The 19,417-nt window shown below is 38.8% G+C and overlaps 1 protein-coding gene across 1 annotated transcript; it reads right to left on the reverse strand.

Moving 5' to 3' along the window:
* Window positions 1–11,161: 11,161 nt before the first annotated feature.
* On the reverse strand, window positions 11,162–17,651 carry LOC307031092 (uncharacterized protein). Its single transcript, XM_079667867.1, has 6 exons — window positions 17,167–17,651; window positions 16,299–16,555; window positions 16,008–16,198; window positions 15,784–15,874; window positions 15,093–15,265; window positions 11,162–14,865 (listed from the first exon to the last, which is right to left on the reverse strand). The coding sequence occupies exons 1-6, from the start codon at window positions 17,254–17,256 to the stop codon at window positions 14,687–14,689; spliced, it is 981 nt and encodes a 326-aa protein (XP_079523993.1). The 5' UTR covers window positions 17,257–17,651; the 3' UTR covers window positions 11,162–14,686.
* Window positions 17,652–19,417: the final 1,766 nt, after the last annotated feature.

Raw genomic sequence — 19,417 nt, forward strand, 5'->3', positions numbered from 1 at the left:
CTTTCTGGATATGTTTCTTAAAAAGTCAAGTGCGAGTCCAATATCATATGACACTCTCTGTTCAAGATACTTGCACTGAGAGACTAGTTCTATTTCTGCTCCATTTAAAAATACATTGGATCCTTCGATCCTTAAAACTAGAATACTGATGGCTGGCTTACGCTACAAACTTCATCACCTTTTAACAAGAGAGTAAGTATATAAAACGTTATTTTGTATATTTTACACATCAGCAGAAACAGAGAGAGATGGCAGGACACTGTGTTTTAGAGAGAACCCCTTCCCCCTGCGTCAGCAAACGGCTTGCGCGGTAATACCATCGCCTAGATGGTCCGCTTTTAGTTTCCCAGACGGTGCTTGTCAGGACTCTTTTCACTTCTGGCGGCGGGGGGACATTTCCTTCTTCTTCCTCCACATTGGGGGGTAACGGTGAAAACTCTTCTCTGATCTCGCTTTTTGTTTGCGTTTCTTTGCTTTTTGTTGCAAATATCTTGTACACCGCTGGTTTCACAGTATTTTCTTGATGCACTACTTCTTCCGATACAATGGTTGCGTGGAGATCTCTGGAAGACACGAGAGTTAACACAGCCCAATCTGTTGAGGTCAACGTCGCTTTAACACTGTGGGGTCCATACGTTTCTCCATTCTTCAGATTGTAGAAATGCAGTTCATTCGCCATATAGTTGAATACGTATCCCCAAACATGTTCATTTTCCAGAAGCCATTTCTCTTCAAGATCTTCGACCGGAGGTGTTTGAACCCGGCACAGATACTGCATCCGTTTCTTGATTGGCGCTCCGGACGGATGGCGGTAAGTTGTCACAGGCGTCTCGCTGATTAAACCCATATCGAGGCGTCTCTTGGCCATTTTTTCTTTTTGGAAAGATGACTTGATGATTGGAAATGACTGGCTTTTTATCTGCACGGGGTTCTTTTTTTTTTATCTCACTCCAGCCCCTCGGTCTTCTGACATCACATAATTGGGGCGGGCCCTTCTGTCACTTTTATGCATACTACTGTGATGGAAGCGGCATTTTGTTTTAATAGACTTGGGGGCGGGCCCACCTGTCACTTTTTATGCATACTAATGTGATTGAAACATTTTTTATGATACACCATAAGGCGCAACAGTGGGGGCTTTTCACACCTGTGAATACACATCAACCCCCTCCTATCGACGGATCTCACACCTACTTGAGATCTCACAGCTCGATCAAAGGGGACGAAAGCGGGATGAATCTTACTACTCACTTGTACACCCCACCTACACAGCAGCCCATGCACCATCACCCCCATCTTCACAGCAGCCAGACCCACTGTTTTGGAAGACATACAAAGACCTTGACACTGTCTTGACATTTATAATGAAGAGTTGGTTGAAAGTTCTGATGTTCTATATTGTAAATAGTGAGATTTTCCAGTTTCTTATATTTATATAAATAGTTGGTTGAAAAAAACATATTTTTAATCAATTGTTGTTTGAATGCTCAATTTGTATTTGTACACATCACATGAACCTTGGTATGTAATATGAAGTCATTAGTCAGTCCTAATGTATCTCAGTCCCTGCTGTGGTGAAAGTAGAGTGATAAACACCTGTTTTACTCAAAATTCAAATTAATTTATTTTCATTTCAGACATGAATTACACATTTATATACAGTGCAATTCAAATATTTCACTACTTTTGTGATCCTAAGACTTTGGTAACTAAATCTAAAACACCAAAACAATTCGATCACATGAGTACATTTGTGTTTTCACAAGAGTTTTGACGATTTTCCGAAAATACGTTGTCAAGTTTTAAGCTTTTGAGCTACTTATCTCATCACACAGTGCTCTAAGGTGAGTAGTTTGCATATATAGCAATACCAGAGATTGTCCTGAACATTTTGATATTCAACACATGCCATGTTAGAAGAAATACATTTAAAAGTTGATTTAAGAAAACATCTAAAAATCGAGAAAATACCCTTAGACTCCAGAGGTTTAAGTGCCTTTAGTAACAAACACTTCTTAACTGTAAGTAGAAGGTACTTGAAATATACGTTGTTACATTTACTTAGGTTTTCTGAGTGCAATTTCTTACCCGTTTTTTTTCAGTGTATAAGGGTTCCGGCACTGGCAAGTAATTGGATTTACTGGAAAATGTAGTTTGAATTGTTGAATTATGTAGTGTATGGATTGTTGCAGTGCCCCCTGTTATGACAACTAGCAGAAGATGCCCTTGCGGAAAAAAAAAGAAGGTAAAAATCGATAATGATACCAAGGACACACAAAGTAATGCATTTATTCCATACTGCTACCAACTCTGCAATATTACAGACCTCTCTCTCTCCCCCTTACTGTGATTTGATCGCGAAAAAACCACCACATCCATCTTTGTCATACACTGACTGCCATGTTAATGGCCTAAACACACACCCGAACACACAAATACCAGAAAACATTATCTGTCTTACTTTTTTCCATTTAATTTCATACTGTATCTTTTTAATTAAAATATATATACAACACACTCACGGGTCAGGCACATTTGGTTTGAGAGTGGGTGTACTATTTGTATACATTATTAATAAGTATTTTTACATATAAATGTTTACTGAGATATATATATACTGCCTTTGCTTACTTTACATAAAATATCTCCTTGAACAATTAAAGGTGGAGTAGGTAAGTTTGACAAACCGGCTGGAGATACACTTTGTTATATTCCATGGAATGCTCTTAATATTCGGATAGCAATGAATATCTTAATATTTGCTTTGACAAAAAACTATAAAAGAATGTAATCTGTGGAAGCCGTAGTACTGTAAAAAGCACGACCAATCATCTGAGTCGGCCCGGCTAAAGTAACTGGATGGCCTACCTGCCTTCCATCCGTGCACACATGTGTCATGTGCGCCTTCGTGTGTGTTGGAGGAGGGGCTCTGTAAACAAAAGGCAGATTTTTTCCGGTAGTGTATTTTCATATTCTAGCGCACTCGAGCTGGTTTCTCCAAAATTACCTACCCCACCTTTAACTAGTGTTTAATGGTGTTCATCTCGTAAAGCGCAAAATGGTATGATTCCAAAACAGGGCCTGCCCTCTTTTCATTAGGGAAAACATTAGGTTGTTTGAGTGTACATAGGCTTTTACGTACAACCGTGAATTATCAGCATAGAAATATAAAGAATGTCCTCACAACAGAGGCAGGTCTGATTTCGAGTTTCTTTGTAGAAAAAAAAAAGCCGGGCCCCCCTAACACAAATATTCCAGTAATGGTCCAAGTTAATGTTTATTAAAATACAACAATATGAACGTGAGCATTCCTTTCAAAAAATAAAAAAATCACTTTGCTAGAACAGTGATAATAAAACAATATATAAAAAAATACATAATACAATTGTGCAATCCCTTTGCTAGAACAATAAAGTATAACGGCCTGTCCACACACAGGCATGAAAAAAATCTTTCAAAGCTTCGCCCATTCACTTGAATGGGGTGACGTAGAAGATTTTTAATCTTCGCCGAACTGCATTGTGGGGAGCGGAGCATGGCTTTGCAAGCATCGTGAGCATCAAAAGTTAAGCAATGTTCAACTTTTGATGCTCCCAATGCTTGCGAAGCTGGCATCAGTCAATCAAATCCCGTTTATGCAAATCCCGCCATTGCAAGCGCTAGCCAATCAAACCGTGTGCAAGCTGGGAGAGCCAGACCGCAGTTCATTTCCTCATATTCCAAACGAGAAATTACGGTAGCAAATCACCCGGTTCTTTACGACCAGAATTATTTACCGGGATACAAACCGGAGGAACCAGGCATGGAGGGAGGTGGGTGAAACTGGTAGGTTTTCGCCTGTTTGGGGAGTTTATATCCAGTTTACTTCGTTTTAACATTGCTATTGCTTTGTATGTCGGGGGCGGGAGATTCATGTGATTGGTTGTTGGTCGCGTTGCTCGCCAAAAATAGCCAAGCTTCAGACACGCCCAGCATCAAGATTTTTTTCATGCCTGTGTGGACGGGCCGTAATAGTTTGCCACTTTGCAATCTGAGCAAAAAAATGAAAAGAAAAGAAAAACTGATATTTGGCAAACAAGTGTGTCTTATCACAGCATTAGTGGCTGCAATGAGCCTGTTTTGCACTGCACATTTTTTTTAAATGTGGTTGCAGGTTTGATACTGCCACTCAAGTCATTCTCAATGTTGAGCTTTGATCTGTACTTCATTTTCAGAGAAGCAACAGCTGAAAAGCCAATCTCACAGAGATAGGATGTAGCGAAGGGGAGAAGGATGCCGACAGCCCTCTGCCCTATGAGTGGATGCTCCTCACCAAACCAGAATTCAGTCAGTGTCTGAGCTTTAAACCTCAGCCTTACGGTACATCCACACAGCAGCTTTAAAAAAATCTTCCAACGCTTCTCTGCCCATTGACTTTGAATGGGAGTGAAGTCACTTTGCCTCGCTTTTCGCCGAACTGCATTGTGGGGAAGCGAAGCGAAGATTTACAGGATTTACAGGGTTTTCAGGATTCAAAAGTTGAGCTGAGCTGGAAGCGTCAGCCAATCAAATCCCGTTTATGCAAATCTGACAGTACAAGCGCTAGCCATAGTAGCCAATCAAACGGCGTGCAAGCTGGGAGAGCCAGACCGCAGTTAATTTTCTCATATTCCGAACGAGAAATTACGCTAGCAAATCACCCGGTTCTTTAAGACCAGAACTATTTACCGGGATACAAACCGGAGGAACCAGGCATGCAGAGACAGTGAAACCAAACAGGCGAAAACTGGTAGGTTTTCGCCTGTTTGGGGAATTTATATATATATATATCTAAATATCTATATATCTATATATCTATATATCTATATATATATCTATATATATCTATATCTATATATATATCTATATATATATATATATATCTATATATATCTATATATCTATATATATATATATATATATATATATATATATATATATATATATATATATATATATATATATATATATATATATATATATATATATATATATATAGATATATATATATATATAGCTCGCATAAAATCCCCAGGGTTTTTTGCTTTGTATGCCGGGGGCGAGAGATTCATGTGATTGGTTGTTGGTCGCGTTGCTCGCGAAAAATCTCCAAGCTCTCAGACATGCCCAGCTCCAATATTTTCAAGATTTTTTCAAAGATGCTGTGTGGACGTACCGTTAGGGTGGAGTCAGATGTAATGTCGATGAGTTGGTCCTCTTCTGCAGAGTTGAAATCGGCAGGTGCTGCAGATAGATAATGTATTTGTAATTGCATATTAAATACAACACATTTCAGTTTTACAACAATCCATACCAGTTAGTAAGTAGCTTACAGACAACATAAATGAAATGAATGTACAGCACATAGTCATAATTAGTCAGTCAATAAAATAAAACACCAACCTGCTGCATTGAATGGATCCATCACCCAGTCATAATGAGCACTGTTGTTTGGGAAGTATTTTTTGAATAATCCCATCAGGGAAGAGATGTGTTGCTTGAGACAGGGGATCACTGTGGTGGCTTCAGAATCACTGCTTTCTACAAATTCAGTCAGATTCTCAAAGGCATCATTATTTCCTTGATCAAGGCGCCTGCCCCACATATCCAGCTTTCGAGTGAATGCACTGATCTTGTCTGCCAGGTAAGGTATGTGCTTGTCTCTGCCTTGAAGCTGAATATTTAATTAATTCAGCTTTCCAAATACATTGCTGAGATTGGCCAGTTTCATCAGAAATTGTTCATTACTGAACTTGCTTGCAGCTTCATGCATCCTCTCCTCCTCCAAGAACACCCAAATCTCCTCTCTGAGCTCAAAGACTCGCGACAATACTTTCCCTCGCGACAGCCACCTGGCCTCGTTTAGCTTGGGGCTAAGCTGCCTTGATGCTAGAGCCTCTCTGTGAATGACACAGCGCGTTCAATGTGCGTTGGGAGAGACCCGATCTTGATAAGTGCCTGCAGTCCCCTTCTTTTCCCTGACATGGTCTGTGCGCCATCCGAGCAAAAGCCCACACAGTTCTCCCATTTCAGTCCGTGTTCTGTCAGGTAACTGTCAAGAATCCTGAAGAGCTCATCAGCTGTTGCTATGCGTTTAACATACTTGCAAAACAGCAAATCCTCACTCAGTGACTCGGAATTGAGAAAGCGAACATAGGAAATAAACAGTCTTTATTACTGTCAGTAGCCTCATCCACTTGTAATGCAAAACGTTTGTCTTTTACCATGCGATTTCCCTGGTTATGGTATTCACTTAATTTTGCCTTGAAGAAGTCGAGTGGCTTCTTGATGTGACTGGGGTGTGATGTCTCTATGTGTCTTCTTAATTTGTTGGGTTTCATACTGTCCGCCACAAGGGTTTTCAGACATAAAACACACAGGGGTCTCTCCTCACCTCCCACCACATTCGTTGTGAAGCCAAGAGCAAGATAAGCTTCGTCATATTTTCTCGACTTGGTTATGGGTTGAGTAACGTTACCGTCACACGTGTTTGTCTCTGAAGCATCGCCAGTTTTTCTTATCGTCCCTGTCAAATATTTCTCCACTCTGTAGGTTCCTTTACATTTCACTTTATTCTTCTTTTACCTTCACCTTCCATCCTCAGCATGTACATTCCACACCTATGTCCAGACAAAACAGACAAAACAGTTTAGTGTTAATTATTTATTTTTTTGTCATACATTTTTTTTCTCCTGGTCTCTCTCCTGTAATGCCTCTTGCCAAATTGACATGAAAGCACTAACAAATATGAATTTGCTGTAGTCAACTTCATTAAAACTTTATTAACGTTCCTAAACTCAGTAATTCACTAAAAATAGGTTTATTTTTAATGGAGCCTCGCCATCTCACCACGGGCAAACAATAATATTTACAGTTTTAATATTACTGCTATAACAATCACACATTGAGTTCATTGTGTGAATTGAATGTGTGGGCAGAGTGGCGCAGTGGGCTGTGCATTGATCATCAGATCAAGGGGGCGAAACCGGCCTCCGACGCCGCTGTGTCTGTAAAGCCATTGTGTCCTCGGGCAAGACACTTCACCTGAATTTGCTCCTGTGGGTATTGTCCACAGTACATGACCATTACATGTATGTCTGATATGTATGTGTAATGTGTATCTGTAAAGCGCTTTGGGTCATGGAAAAAGCGCTATAATAAATATAAGGAATCAATTAATTTAGTTTACTATCTGTTCTTCTACGCACAAAATTCTTTATTCTTATTATTCCACCAGTTATTTTGCTCGTCTTCTTCTCCCACATTCCAGAAACTCTGTTCAAACATCAAAACGTTCAGCTCGGTTGGGAATCGATTGCTATTACTTTTCTCATTCATAACTTTCATAATTCCCGAGTTATATCCCATAATTCATCACATTTTTAACATGGAAGTCAATGGAGAAATTATTCAGACTTCAACTGCTAACTGTTCCTTCATACTTTCACTCAGAAACCTCATTCCAACTTTAAAATGTTACACATCTTTCTGACATTATCCGTAACAGAACTTTTAAATCTGATTCTTACTTTTAGAGATATTAAACATTGTTCAGACCTTGGTACAGAGGCCTTCTTCAGATTTTAACATTAACTAGAGTGCGTGATGTCACAGCTAAGTGTAGGAAAACTTAAAATGTGCCTTCATATTTTTTTTTAAAACTGCCATAATTCCTGAGAAATACTTTTTTATGACAAACGTAGGAAAACATCTCGTAGCCTGAAAAATGACTAATTAAGCAAAAACAATTTTAAAAAATGCCTCTTGACGGCATGAAGTGACATAAACTTTCAACATGTCTCCATTAAAGCCCATTGTAATTTCAGGCTGATATTTCCTCACAGCCGCACACTTTTAGTAGATCAAAAAGGCCACATTCTTGACCCGAAAGTACACAAAAAGCACACTTCAGATACTCAAGGTCCTTGAGATGCTTCACGCTTTGAAATTTCACCGATATCTGTTACGGTTCTTCAACAAAACGTTCACATGTAAGAGGTTTATCTCTCATTCAGAACAATGGAAACCACTGATCTCTGGACACCTGTGACATGGAACACGATGATGTCATCACTCCAACTGACATGCTCAGAGCAGCAGACTTCAGATAAAGGTTAATGGTCCTGCCCTCAAAAGCTCTACGTCAATTATGGGGTGTCATCATAAAATATTTTTAGTCATACCAAAATGTGAAAATATCCTAAACTTCTATTAACTACAGATAGTGGCCGTTTCTCAATCTCGAGGAAACTGGCTTCCAAGCCAATATTTCAAGGATGCTACGTCATCGAGTGCTGCCGAAGGACTGTTCCAATCTCCATCATACTTGGAATTCCACCGAGGCTGCCTCCTTGGTTTAGGGGTAATTTTGAGGCTGCACATGGGTAGACCTCGCGTCCTTAAAATTTCCCCAAATCTGTGGCGGAAAATGTAAGACAGGGCCTCTCATATGACGCACACCTGCACACTTGCCAGCCTGTTCCACTCTTCGTTTTCCGAATGCCGGGAAGGATTCTTGCCTAGCTTCTGAAGCAAGTGACTCGGAAGACATGTGCTACTAAGCAAGCATCCTCACAATTGAGAAACGGCCCCTATTTCAGGCTTCTAACCAATAACATGTAAAAAAGAGAGACGAGGGAACAAGAAGTGGTAAAATGCTAACTCACTTCCGGGTTTCAGGACTCATTCCTGCACCACTCTATAATGCAGTGCTTCTCAAAGTGTGGTCCGAGGACCACTGGTGGTCCGTGAGCGCCCCACTGGTGGTCCGTGAGTATATTGGTAACATTTCACATTTGAAATAAATAAATAAAATTAAGTTTTCCACACTCCCACGGGAATATCTCCGCAATGGAGCTTTCACTTTCGATTGCATGATATAGCCCAGCGCATCACCTTCATCACTTGTTTGTACCTTCTTCAGGCGATTTGTAATCTGTTCAAGAAAAACGATGTGATTTTGGATATTTGTGGAGTTAGGTGGTCCGCGAGTGTTCTTTTATTGGCTAAGTGATCCTTGGTATGAAAAAGTTTGTGAAACACTGCTATAATGGGACGACAACATTAATATCACAGATATGGATTTAAGGTTCTAGAACCAGGTTGTTGATCCATCACGTGAAAATCCAACTGCACCATGGAGACCCATTAACATAACATTTGCCTTAGCTATTTTTTTTAACCTAAAATTAATATTGTTAGGTACTAGGACTTATTGATGTCATGGCAAGTGCTTCTTATTATCTATAACATACATATAATGCAAGTCTGTGAATTGTATAAGTATTATTGCGATAATTGAGTACTTGCCATACACAACACTATTCCACAGTCTAGCTGGTGGCCCATTATGACAAGCAAACAGTGTTACAAATCATTGAAAATCATGCAGCACCATGCAGTAAAAGCAATGGTTATTAATTGCAATGGTGAAACGCATTCAGCAGTGCTGCTTATCCTTCAGATCCGGGTGTCAAATCGTGAAATATACCACGCAGAGATGTCCTTACCACAGTTAATTAGATTTTAGATAGCCCTTAAAATGCACCAAAACATTCCTCTACAAAGACACACTGGTTTTACGGCACCACTTTGTCTCGGAGAGTTGATGTGTTCAGTGCGTTGATGTATGGACTGTGGGGAGCTCTGCTCGGGTTCATTACTATGACTTATACTTTGAAAAGATTCGTTCTCTGCTCTAATGGATACTCCACTTGAATTACACTAGCATACTGTTCTACAGTAAACTCCCGAATACCTGAGCTCCAGAGTGTGTTTGTTTGAGCAAAGAAGAACTTATCTGCACTAAAGCTGGGCTGACAGGTATACGTATGTGTGGCTGCATGAAACATAAGCTGCCATGTTGACAAATTGGTTTGCATGCCTGTGTGTGCATCGATGCAGCTGTTTAAGTACGTGTGTGAGGTTTTGTTGGTTGGGTTTGTCTGACAGGAATACATTTTGCTCGCTATATAATCAAGCTGTGTTCGTACGGCGCATGAGTGTCCGTGAAGATGGAATTTGCACGTGTCACCCCTGTTACACATGGAGTGTAAAGGCTCCTTTTTTATTCAGCAGCAATGAAAAAGCATTTGCATTTACTGTGAAATAATTAAATGTACAATACATGTGGGACAGAAAAATGACATTAAATTGTAGCAGGACAGAGAGAAAGCAAACACACCTACAGATTCCCTGAGAAAGACGGGAGTGGCTAATCAAGCACCCCTGAGAGAAGCTGGAGGAAACAATCAAGATAATGATTGGCACCTGTGTGCTGTTAAAAGGAGGACAGCATGTCATTCGAAAGAAGGAGAAAGAAGCAAGAGGAAATCGGAATCGAACAAGGAGAAAAGTGGATTCTTCATTCTTCATCAGCTGAATCAGGCTATTTTTTGGGAGTTTTTGCCACTGAACCCAGGAGCTGTTGGGGAAACATTCAACTTTCCCCTTCCAAGTTAACCCATTCTGGCCTGTCACCCTCAGATAAGTGGTTCTCACTACACCAATATCATTTCTCCTCCGCTTGCACTCTACACAAAAGGACAAAAAAGACTTCTCCCCTCCCCCACACTCACTCACAGTCAATCCCCATGATTTAATGATGTTTTGTGAGTTAACTTGGCTGATTTGTTTGTGTATGTATTGGAGTTAAGTTTATCTGGTAAATGGTCTGTGACATGAGTTTGTTTGTTTGATGTACTGATTTATTATTTGGAGTTAAAAAAAATACAGACATTTTATTTTGAAAGTGAATTGATTGATTATTATTTTTCCTTTGTAAAATTCAGTAGCTAGGTCACCGGGCTATCCCTCTGTTTCTGTGTGTCTAGAAAGTTTAATTTATTCGTTCAGGGATAAGACCTACGTTACAAAATAGTAGCAAAAAGAAACAATAACATTTTTGTAACCAAATACTAGATGGAATTGTCTTTATTTTAATGGTTAAGTGCCCAACCTTATGACAGTTGCAGTGGTCTGATATTACATTACAAAATAACTGAACATTTTCATAATCTTCTATCCAAAAGAAATCCACATTAATGGAGCTATTTTTATTTATTGAAAATTATGTTCTCTTGTATTCCACAGTAAAACAAGGAGTCAATGGAGTGGTGCAGTGATGAGGTATTTTTGTCGGCCGACCAAGAAGTAAGCATTGCAAGGGCTCCCTCGACAAAAAACAACATGATTTCACCTTTGTATTTCGGTATATTGAGGAAAGTAACCTTTGTGGCAAACTATGATACTTATCACGTTTTGTTCAGCTCAAATATCTCCACATATTAACCCCACTTTGTGATGTTTGAAATGTAAATGCGAACCTCGGAAGTAAAAAGTGTTGGGGCAGAATCTCTGCTCCGTGCCGTTCTTATATGAGCGGGTTCTCAAAAGAAGGAAAAATTCAAAGCAGCCAGGATAAGGGTTAAACAATAATATGCTTTAATGGCACAAACATACAAATACTTCACCTATTCACAAGGCACTCTGAAGAGTACTCCGGGCTCAGGTTCTACCACCGTGTGAGACACGTCTCAGGAACGGCCAGTCAAAAACAAGAGCGCGAACCAAAGGAAAACACAGGCTTTCATACTAAAAACACAGGAGGAGGTGTGTGAATGCTTCCCCCAGAGGTCATCTTATTGGGAGAGACCAACACATGGCCTGTCGTACCCAATTAGCGTGACACAGCAGAAGAAACCCGGAAACAAAAAGTCTCTTTCAGTTTGACGAAAACCAGTCTGGAACGAACCTGCTCTAAACAACAAGTTTCCTTATCTTATTTCACATCTTGCAGCCAGCACACACACATCCCCTTTATGGCTCTTTGTCTCTGTGGCCATCTTCCCCCCCTCAGGTTACCACACACAAGTTAAAAGTATGTTTTAAGATATAGTTGGCTAAATATACGTAATACATGTAAATTACTTTCATATCAATAATAACGAGGAACACATTACCTATGCTCTTAAGCAGTATTAGAGATGCTTTTCAAATAGTCAAACTTCACACAGGCTCAGTATAGAGAACACACTCATTTGTCCTGCAGCCTTTCCAGCCATTTGAGCTACTGTTTACATCCTTACTTCAAATAAAAGGTTTCACATTGCATATTTCCAGCTTCCTTTACACATACTGTTATTATTAATACAAAGTAATTAACCACACACATCTATTTAAAACAAGTAGATTTCCCTGATAATTGACATGCTGAAAATCTTAAGAAGAATGTCCCCTCCCCCAGCTCTCTCGTCCCTGTCATAAAAGCTGCTTCCATTTCATATAGAGTAATAAAACATGTTTAAGCTAATTTCTCCACAATGTTTGTAGCCATTTAGTACCCACACATGAAAGAATAAAAACAGAGGTATAGTTGAACATTAATCATGCATCACATATATTTACTGCAATGAAAACACACACATTTGCCCTAAGCATGTGTAACGCTCCCTCTTCTTTTATGAGGGAAACATTCCAGAGTTTTGGAGCTATCCCCAAACAAGGATGTCCCCTGCTCACATCCCTTTCTAAACACAAAGACTTCACCTCAATATATTGGGGAGGAAAAATATACTTTGTCCCTTCAAATTTAACACGCATGAATACATATAAAGTGACATTAAATGAATATACCAGATTTAACTTTCCTGCCATAACACATTACTTTAATACTTCAAATAATACTTCAATTGCTAACGTAGAGCTATAAACAAACTTCATCAAGGCTGCATGGCTGTGCATCACTACTGCTAAGCTAAAGGCAGTCTCTTGTTGGCGTGATGAATTTGAGAGGTTTATTCAGGCACCATTTAGCAACTGTGAACTGATTTCAGACTTCTAACAACAAACATGTTCAAAAAAACATTGACTTCCAGACGAAGGATTAATGCAGCACTTTCAGCTAGCCCAAAGAACAAAAAAAAATATTCTCTCATCAGAAATATTTGATATGCTTTACATAATTGCTGCTTTCAAAGTTCAAGTCTTTTTTACAACATTTTCTTGGATTGATAATTATTTTTTTCTGATCACCTCTGCCGCCAATTTAAATGTATACATGGCAGTGCTAGCTAATAAGATATATTTTCTGCAGGCATTGATACATCTAGATCTAGTTGCGTTTTAAGGACACTGAAGTTCAAAGTTGTGAACAATTAAACTACTTCATTTGTTATCTTTGTAGACTGAACTTTCAGCTATGTTATAGGAACATATTGATATAGGTTTATTTTATTTCTGATTTAGGAGTCAGAAGCTAACTGTGAAGGTAATAGAGCATAAGGGCTTGATTACTTTACAATGTATATGCTTTTAAAGTTTAGGTACAATGTTTTTGAGGGGGCCTTCTGGCTCTGAATGTTGTTGAAATGATTTGTCTCTATTGTGAGCATCAGGGAGACAGTTGAAACCAGACTGCAATCTATTTGGGTGCACCATCATTAAAATCACATCAAAGCATCAGCAAATGACTAAAGCTAGGACAAAAAGTAAATTTGAGGCATTGTTGTTGTCGATGATCATTCCATCCATTGAATTCCTCCTGCAACAACCAAACAGGACACCAATTACTTGGATGCCATTTGCACAGAGATGCTTCTCGTAGTGAATTAAAGCTGAATATTAGATACTGAAACACCTTGATATCAGGCATTCAGATAGATGAAAACAAAGAGCGGAATAGTTTTGACTGATGAACAAATAATTTATGGGCATAGCCTGTAACAAATTAGCTTAGTATTAATAGTGCATTAACTAAACGGCAAGAAGACTGAAAGGCTTGCTCAAAAAAGTACAGAACCTTTTCGATGCACTTGAGTATTAGACAGGAAGTATGTTTTTTTTGTGTGGTATATAATAGACGTCAAAGTATTTATTTGAAACGCGGACACATGGGTGAAGAATTGCGTGTATAAATGACCAGATTCAACCAATAAAAGACTATTATGGAAATAATGAGCTTTGGGGATAAAAGTAAATCTCAACCAATTAAGCATAGCGACACATTTCACCAAATGTTCAACCAAAAAAGGAAACGTAATTGCAAGAACTCAAACACCATGGACGAAGGTACGTTTTAACGGTTTGTTTTTTCGTTCTAATTGGAAAAAAAAAAAAGCAGAAACGGGTCTTTTTTGTTTTTCAATTTTGCCCCAAAATGAAAAAACGGAAATTCAGCTCGTTTTTTCGTTTTTCTGTTCTTACTGTTAAAACAAGTATACCACTCAATGTTTCGTTTCCATAAGTGGGTGTTTCTCCAGCGCTTCCTTGCTTCTGATTGGCTAGGGTACCCTATGCTTGCGTTGTACTCTTCAAAATAAGGGTTCTACGTCTTTGCCTTTAGACTGCGTTACAAATATACGTATATTATTATATTCATACGTACAAGTCTGTCCGTATGTCTGTCTTTCTATGTATATGTCTGTCTTTCTGTAACTATATTTTAGAGTTTAAAGCGTAGCCACTTTTACTCCACTACATGTATTTAAAACCTTTAGTAACTTTACAGATTTGGATTAATTATGTGGTAATAATTAAAAATAATTAAAGTCATACAGCTAAAGAAGACTACAACAATAATTTTCTGTATGATGATATCATGGAACCTGGAATTTGAACACACACCACTTAACAATAAACTTAACAATAAACGACTGAACTGCTGTCCACTTTAGGGTAGGTCCCTTAAAGCATCCAGTGCTGCAGACAGTCCAGCAACCTGGGTATACACTGGCTCCTGATCCCTGCACTTAAGGCATTGGGGAGATGTTATCCTCCACTCCTCCACACAGAGCCTGCATCCCACGATGCTTCGGCAGCAGGAGGAAAACATGGGTCCAGTCATTGTGTCTTTTAAAAAGAAAAAAGACAGGTTTTTAAAGATATGCTGATAGTTACTGATTGATGTTATGGACTGTATTTCTGAAGCATGCACTCAAACTGAGAAAGATGCTGTTCAGAAATAGATTTGAAAAGATTCACTTAGAATAATATGAAAATCCGGCACCTATACGTTTTATTTTTAAAATACTGTTTGTTACACTGAGCATTATTCAAAGAGAGGAGGAAAACAATACCTCTGCAGATCAAACAGCTAAATGCCTGTTTGACTTCTGGCCTTGGTGCTACCAAGTCCTGGCTGGCTGCCACTATGTCAGAAATCTTCCTGGTGACTTCTTCCAGGCCGTGGGATGCATCCAGCAGTTCCTCCACCTTGTTGCTCAGTGTGTGGACTTCAGATAGCTCATTTCTGTTTTTGTCACATTTTGAAAATAGTTTAAGTATTAGCAGTCATTTAAGATTTTTTCTTCATGTTATTAGAGATTAAAGAAAGTTATGTATTCCATGGCAAATTAGATGATGCTAAATAAACAAGAGCATGTGGAAACATTTCATTTCTTGAAATTACATTTAAAGGATATTGTTTATAAATGCTGATTGTTGACTGTGACTCTTCATACCATGTGCTGACCCACAGAGTACTGAGGTGTGCTACAGTGAAGCACATGCTTATGCATGTCTGCCCCAGATGGCAAACGTATATAGCCCTTGAGCTGCAAAAATGCTAAATGGCCAGAAAGCAGCCTTTTTCAAATAATGAGAGGGTTTTGCCAGTCTGTTGTTAGCGAGTAAAATAAAGTGAAATGCTGCATATCGTGACCCTTCAGTTTGAGTGCTAGCCCTTCTTTACACATTACATTATTATCCCTATTGATAGATCAGTTCAAACCTTCTCCAGACAAAATCAGTTTTGTTATTCAACCACACCTGCTTCTTGAGCCTCTTCGACGCCATTGCCTGAAAGCAGAGCTCTCAACAGCATGGATCTTTCTTGCATTCGGCTTCCAGTACAAAGACCCTTTATGAGAGAAATAAAGAGTAAAGATACGTGAAAATAAAATGTTAAAAGGGGCACATTGTTGTACTGATAGCACTTTCAGACCCTTATCTTTTGCACAAATGAAAATGAAATATAGAATACTTATATTTACCAATTGTCCCTTCAGACTCAACGATTTCATTCCCAACGGCGTCTGTAAGGATGTACTCCTCACTGTCTCCCATGGCCACATTCACTTTTCCTGTGATCAGTGGAACGCTTGCCTCTGATTCAACAAATCTGATCATGACCACCCTTGTGGAAACAATCTTTCCATCCATTATTTCTGACACATGTATTGACCTGTAATGCAAAAAGAACAGTGACACACATTTAGTTAGCAGCATGGACTAAAACGTAACATTCTAAAGCATGCCAACGTATGAAATGGGCATCTCATTACCTTTGAAATGACCGAGGGGTGCTAATTGATCTAGTCAACTGACTCATGTTTGCAGTAGACATTGGCTGACTATGACGAAAAGCAAACGGCCGTGACTCAGCTGGCTCTGTCTGGATCCTTTGAGTCTCCCCAGGTTTTTCCCCATGAACCTCATAATGACCGTGATCAGAGAGGTCCAGGGAGCAGAAACACCCACTATCCAATGGAAACACCGCAACGTTGGTGGCATCAGTGATGAAAAGGCTACCTGCGTTGACCTAAAAGAAAATAACAGGTTATATATATTTCACAATTTATTTTTAAACAATCACTACATTGTTCTTTGTTTCTTTCCATGTGTTTCCTTGCATAATTTCTTCCTTTGTGTCGTTTCTTCAATGGTGGTAGTGGTTTATTAATTGTATTAAAAAAACATGCAGTTAGTAGTTAATCCTCAAGATTATTTGTATGCCTATATCAGACCTCAGTATCTAAATAAATGTCTTGCTGGACTGTACGACTAAATTGTCTCAGGGCTGTCACCAAGTAAATGCTGTTTTTAAGTTATTGAAGTTTCTTCTTGCTTTGCTTCTGCAAAGTTCAATTAGAGTTATGCAGTTATTTGTGCAAAACAGTTCATATAAAATAATTATTATTGAATCTTTTCCCATCTTTTCATGCCATGTCTATTTTGTGCACCAAATTAAGGATAACATCCTAATAATATCCTTCCCCATTTACAATGTGATATCTAAATTGAATGATTAACTGACTCTCTCGTCCAGACGACTCGTAGCTTTATTGCTATTGAAACAAGGTTAGCTTGTTAGACGTTAACACACCATGTGCCTGTTCAATCAATAATTAATCACGGATCTCTTAAAAATACCTGAAAAATGCGCCTGATTCTGTCGACGCGCATGTCGTCTATTTTAAGAGTAACTCGCTGGCTGCCTCTGAAAAGAAAGTATGACTCCATCTCCGTGTTTATTGTTAACAATATATTGCTATCGCCGTGTCCGACAAGTCGTTCTTGGCGGTAATGTGTGCATTACACAGGGTGCATTTACGGCATGGTGCCGTAAATGTACCATCAATTTACACCAGGACTGCTGTGCGCATGACAGGAAAGTTTGATCGCGGGAAATATAGTCACCCTCCTTATTAATAATAAAGGAGTCCAGTTTGTTGGCCTACAGAGAAGTTATACAAAGTTTGATAAAAGATGGTTATACTTATCAAAATATATCCGATCATCTCCAGTATGAATGTGGCTTAACAAAAGGGTTCTCCCAAACAAATATCCGTCGCTTTTGTACCCAAAATGGTATAGGCAGAGAGCGAGTGCACGATTCCCAACTGGAAGTAGAGGTTGCTGAAGCAGCTGTTGAGGTGAGGTAGGCCTATGGCTTGATTCAGTGATGTAAAGTAATTACGTAGATTTACTCAAGTACTGTACTTATTACTTCATAGTAATAGAGTGGTGTAGTGAAGCGTCCTAAAACCCGGAAGTAAGTTCCTTCTGGTTCCCTCGACAAAAAAGCTATGCAATTTCGCCGTAGGATTTTGGAAAATAGCTTGAAATAATGTCTGCGGTTGACACACATTTAAGAGACGGATCACGATTTGTTCAGTCGGATAATCTCCACATGTCTACCCTACTTTTATAATTTTATAATCATAAATCGAATCGAAAGATTTATGATTTTAGGACGTGTCACTGCACGACTCTATAGCCTACTGTTGGGCTTCGGAATGCTGGGAGGAGTAAATGGCCAGAAAGAATCCAAGAAACTTCTTGTAAAATTGACAGGGTTTTAATTATAGTAAACATGACGTTCCTCTGAGGCTGCGACGGGAGAGGGGCCGTATAAATGTTTCAGCTCCGATTATAAACTCTGGTACTTCCAGTCTTCTCCCATTGGTTGGCGGCGTCATATTCCGTTGCCCTCTATTGACGTAGCTAAAAATCCATTCATAAGCATTTAAATAGCTATATACATGATAGTTAACCATATAGTAACAGTTGATATGTTAGCATCGATGAGTGGCAGTTGGAGACGGTGTGTTTAGTATGTAACTACACACGTCTTTATCCATCTCTTAACTAATGCTGCTTGATATGCTACATCCTACTGTGCATGCTAAAAACAATGCAACTTCCGGTTCCGGAAGCTACTACCCCCGATATTTGTCCGTGGGGGAACAATACATCAGTGGACTAAAGTTCCGGTTTAATATGTATATTGATTATTCTCACAATACAAACAAATGTAACGAGACCTGAATTATTGGTTTTCTTTGAGACGTAGGAGCTGAGTTGAGGCTTAACAATGATGTGACAGAAATACTCACTAATAACTTTGGACATAATTGTGTAAATAATAATGAGATAACTATTCTGTTTTTTTTTGGTTTCAATTAGAACTAAAAAACAAACAGTTAAAACGTACCTTGGTCCTATTTAGTTTTTGTTTTGTGTTTACAAATTCAGACAATAACATTGTGTTTAATTCCTCAGAGATTAAGGAATTTAAATCCAGTGCCATACAGTGCAGAGTACATGGGTCACAAATTGCACATTGACCAAAACGAGAAACTGGTGATGTATGGGGTGACCCACGTCCTTGCCGTGGATGGATTCTCCAGCAACATTGTTAGCCACTCCAACATGCCAGTGAAAAACAACCCGACCATATATCAAGAGGTTTACCAGTAAGTTTCAGTTCCCTGTTTCTGTTATAATAATATAATAATAACCTAATAAAAAGGTTGCAAACAGCAGACAGTAAATAATTTAGTAAACGTTTAGCTAAATAAAAACACAATGGCTAAATGTAGCTTTATATGAACAGTTTTATTTGGGAAAAATATTGTAAATCGAAAACTACTGAAGGGTAACCACCGTATATTGTACGTTACTTGGTAATTGATTGATGAGATCAAAATTTTAACTGCTTACAAAATTCGCTTTAGCAATGCTTAGGTTGTAACAACAAACATGAAATTCTGTTACATGTCATAAGACTTTTGTATTGCTGTTTTGCAGGAGTGCTGTCCTACGATATGAAATGTGGGACCAAATCTGAGTAGACCATGGAAAATAATTCTACTTGACTCTTTTCATGCAGGAGAAATTG

Source organism: Notothenia rossii (genome assembly GCF_949606895.1).
Source record: "Notothenia rossii genome assembly, chromosome: 3".
Taxonomy (NCBI): Eukaryota; Metazoa; Chordata; class Actinopteri; order Perciformes; family Nototheniidae; genus Notothenia; species Notothenia rossii.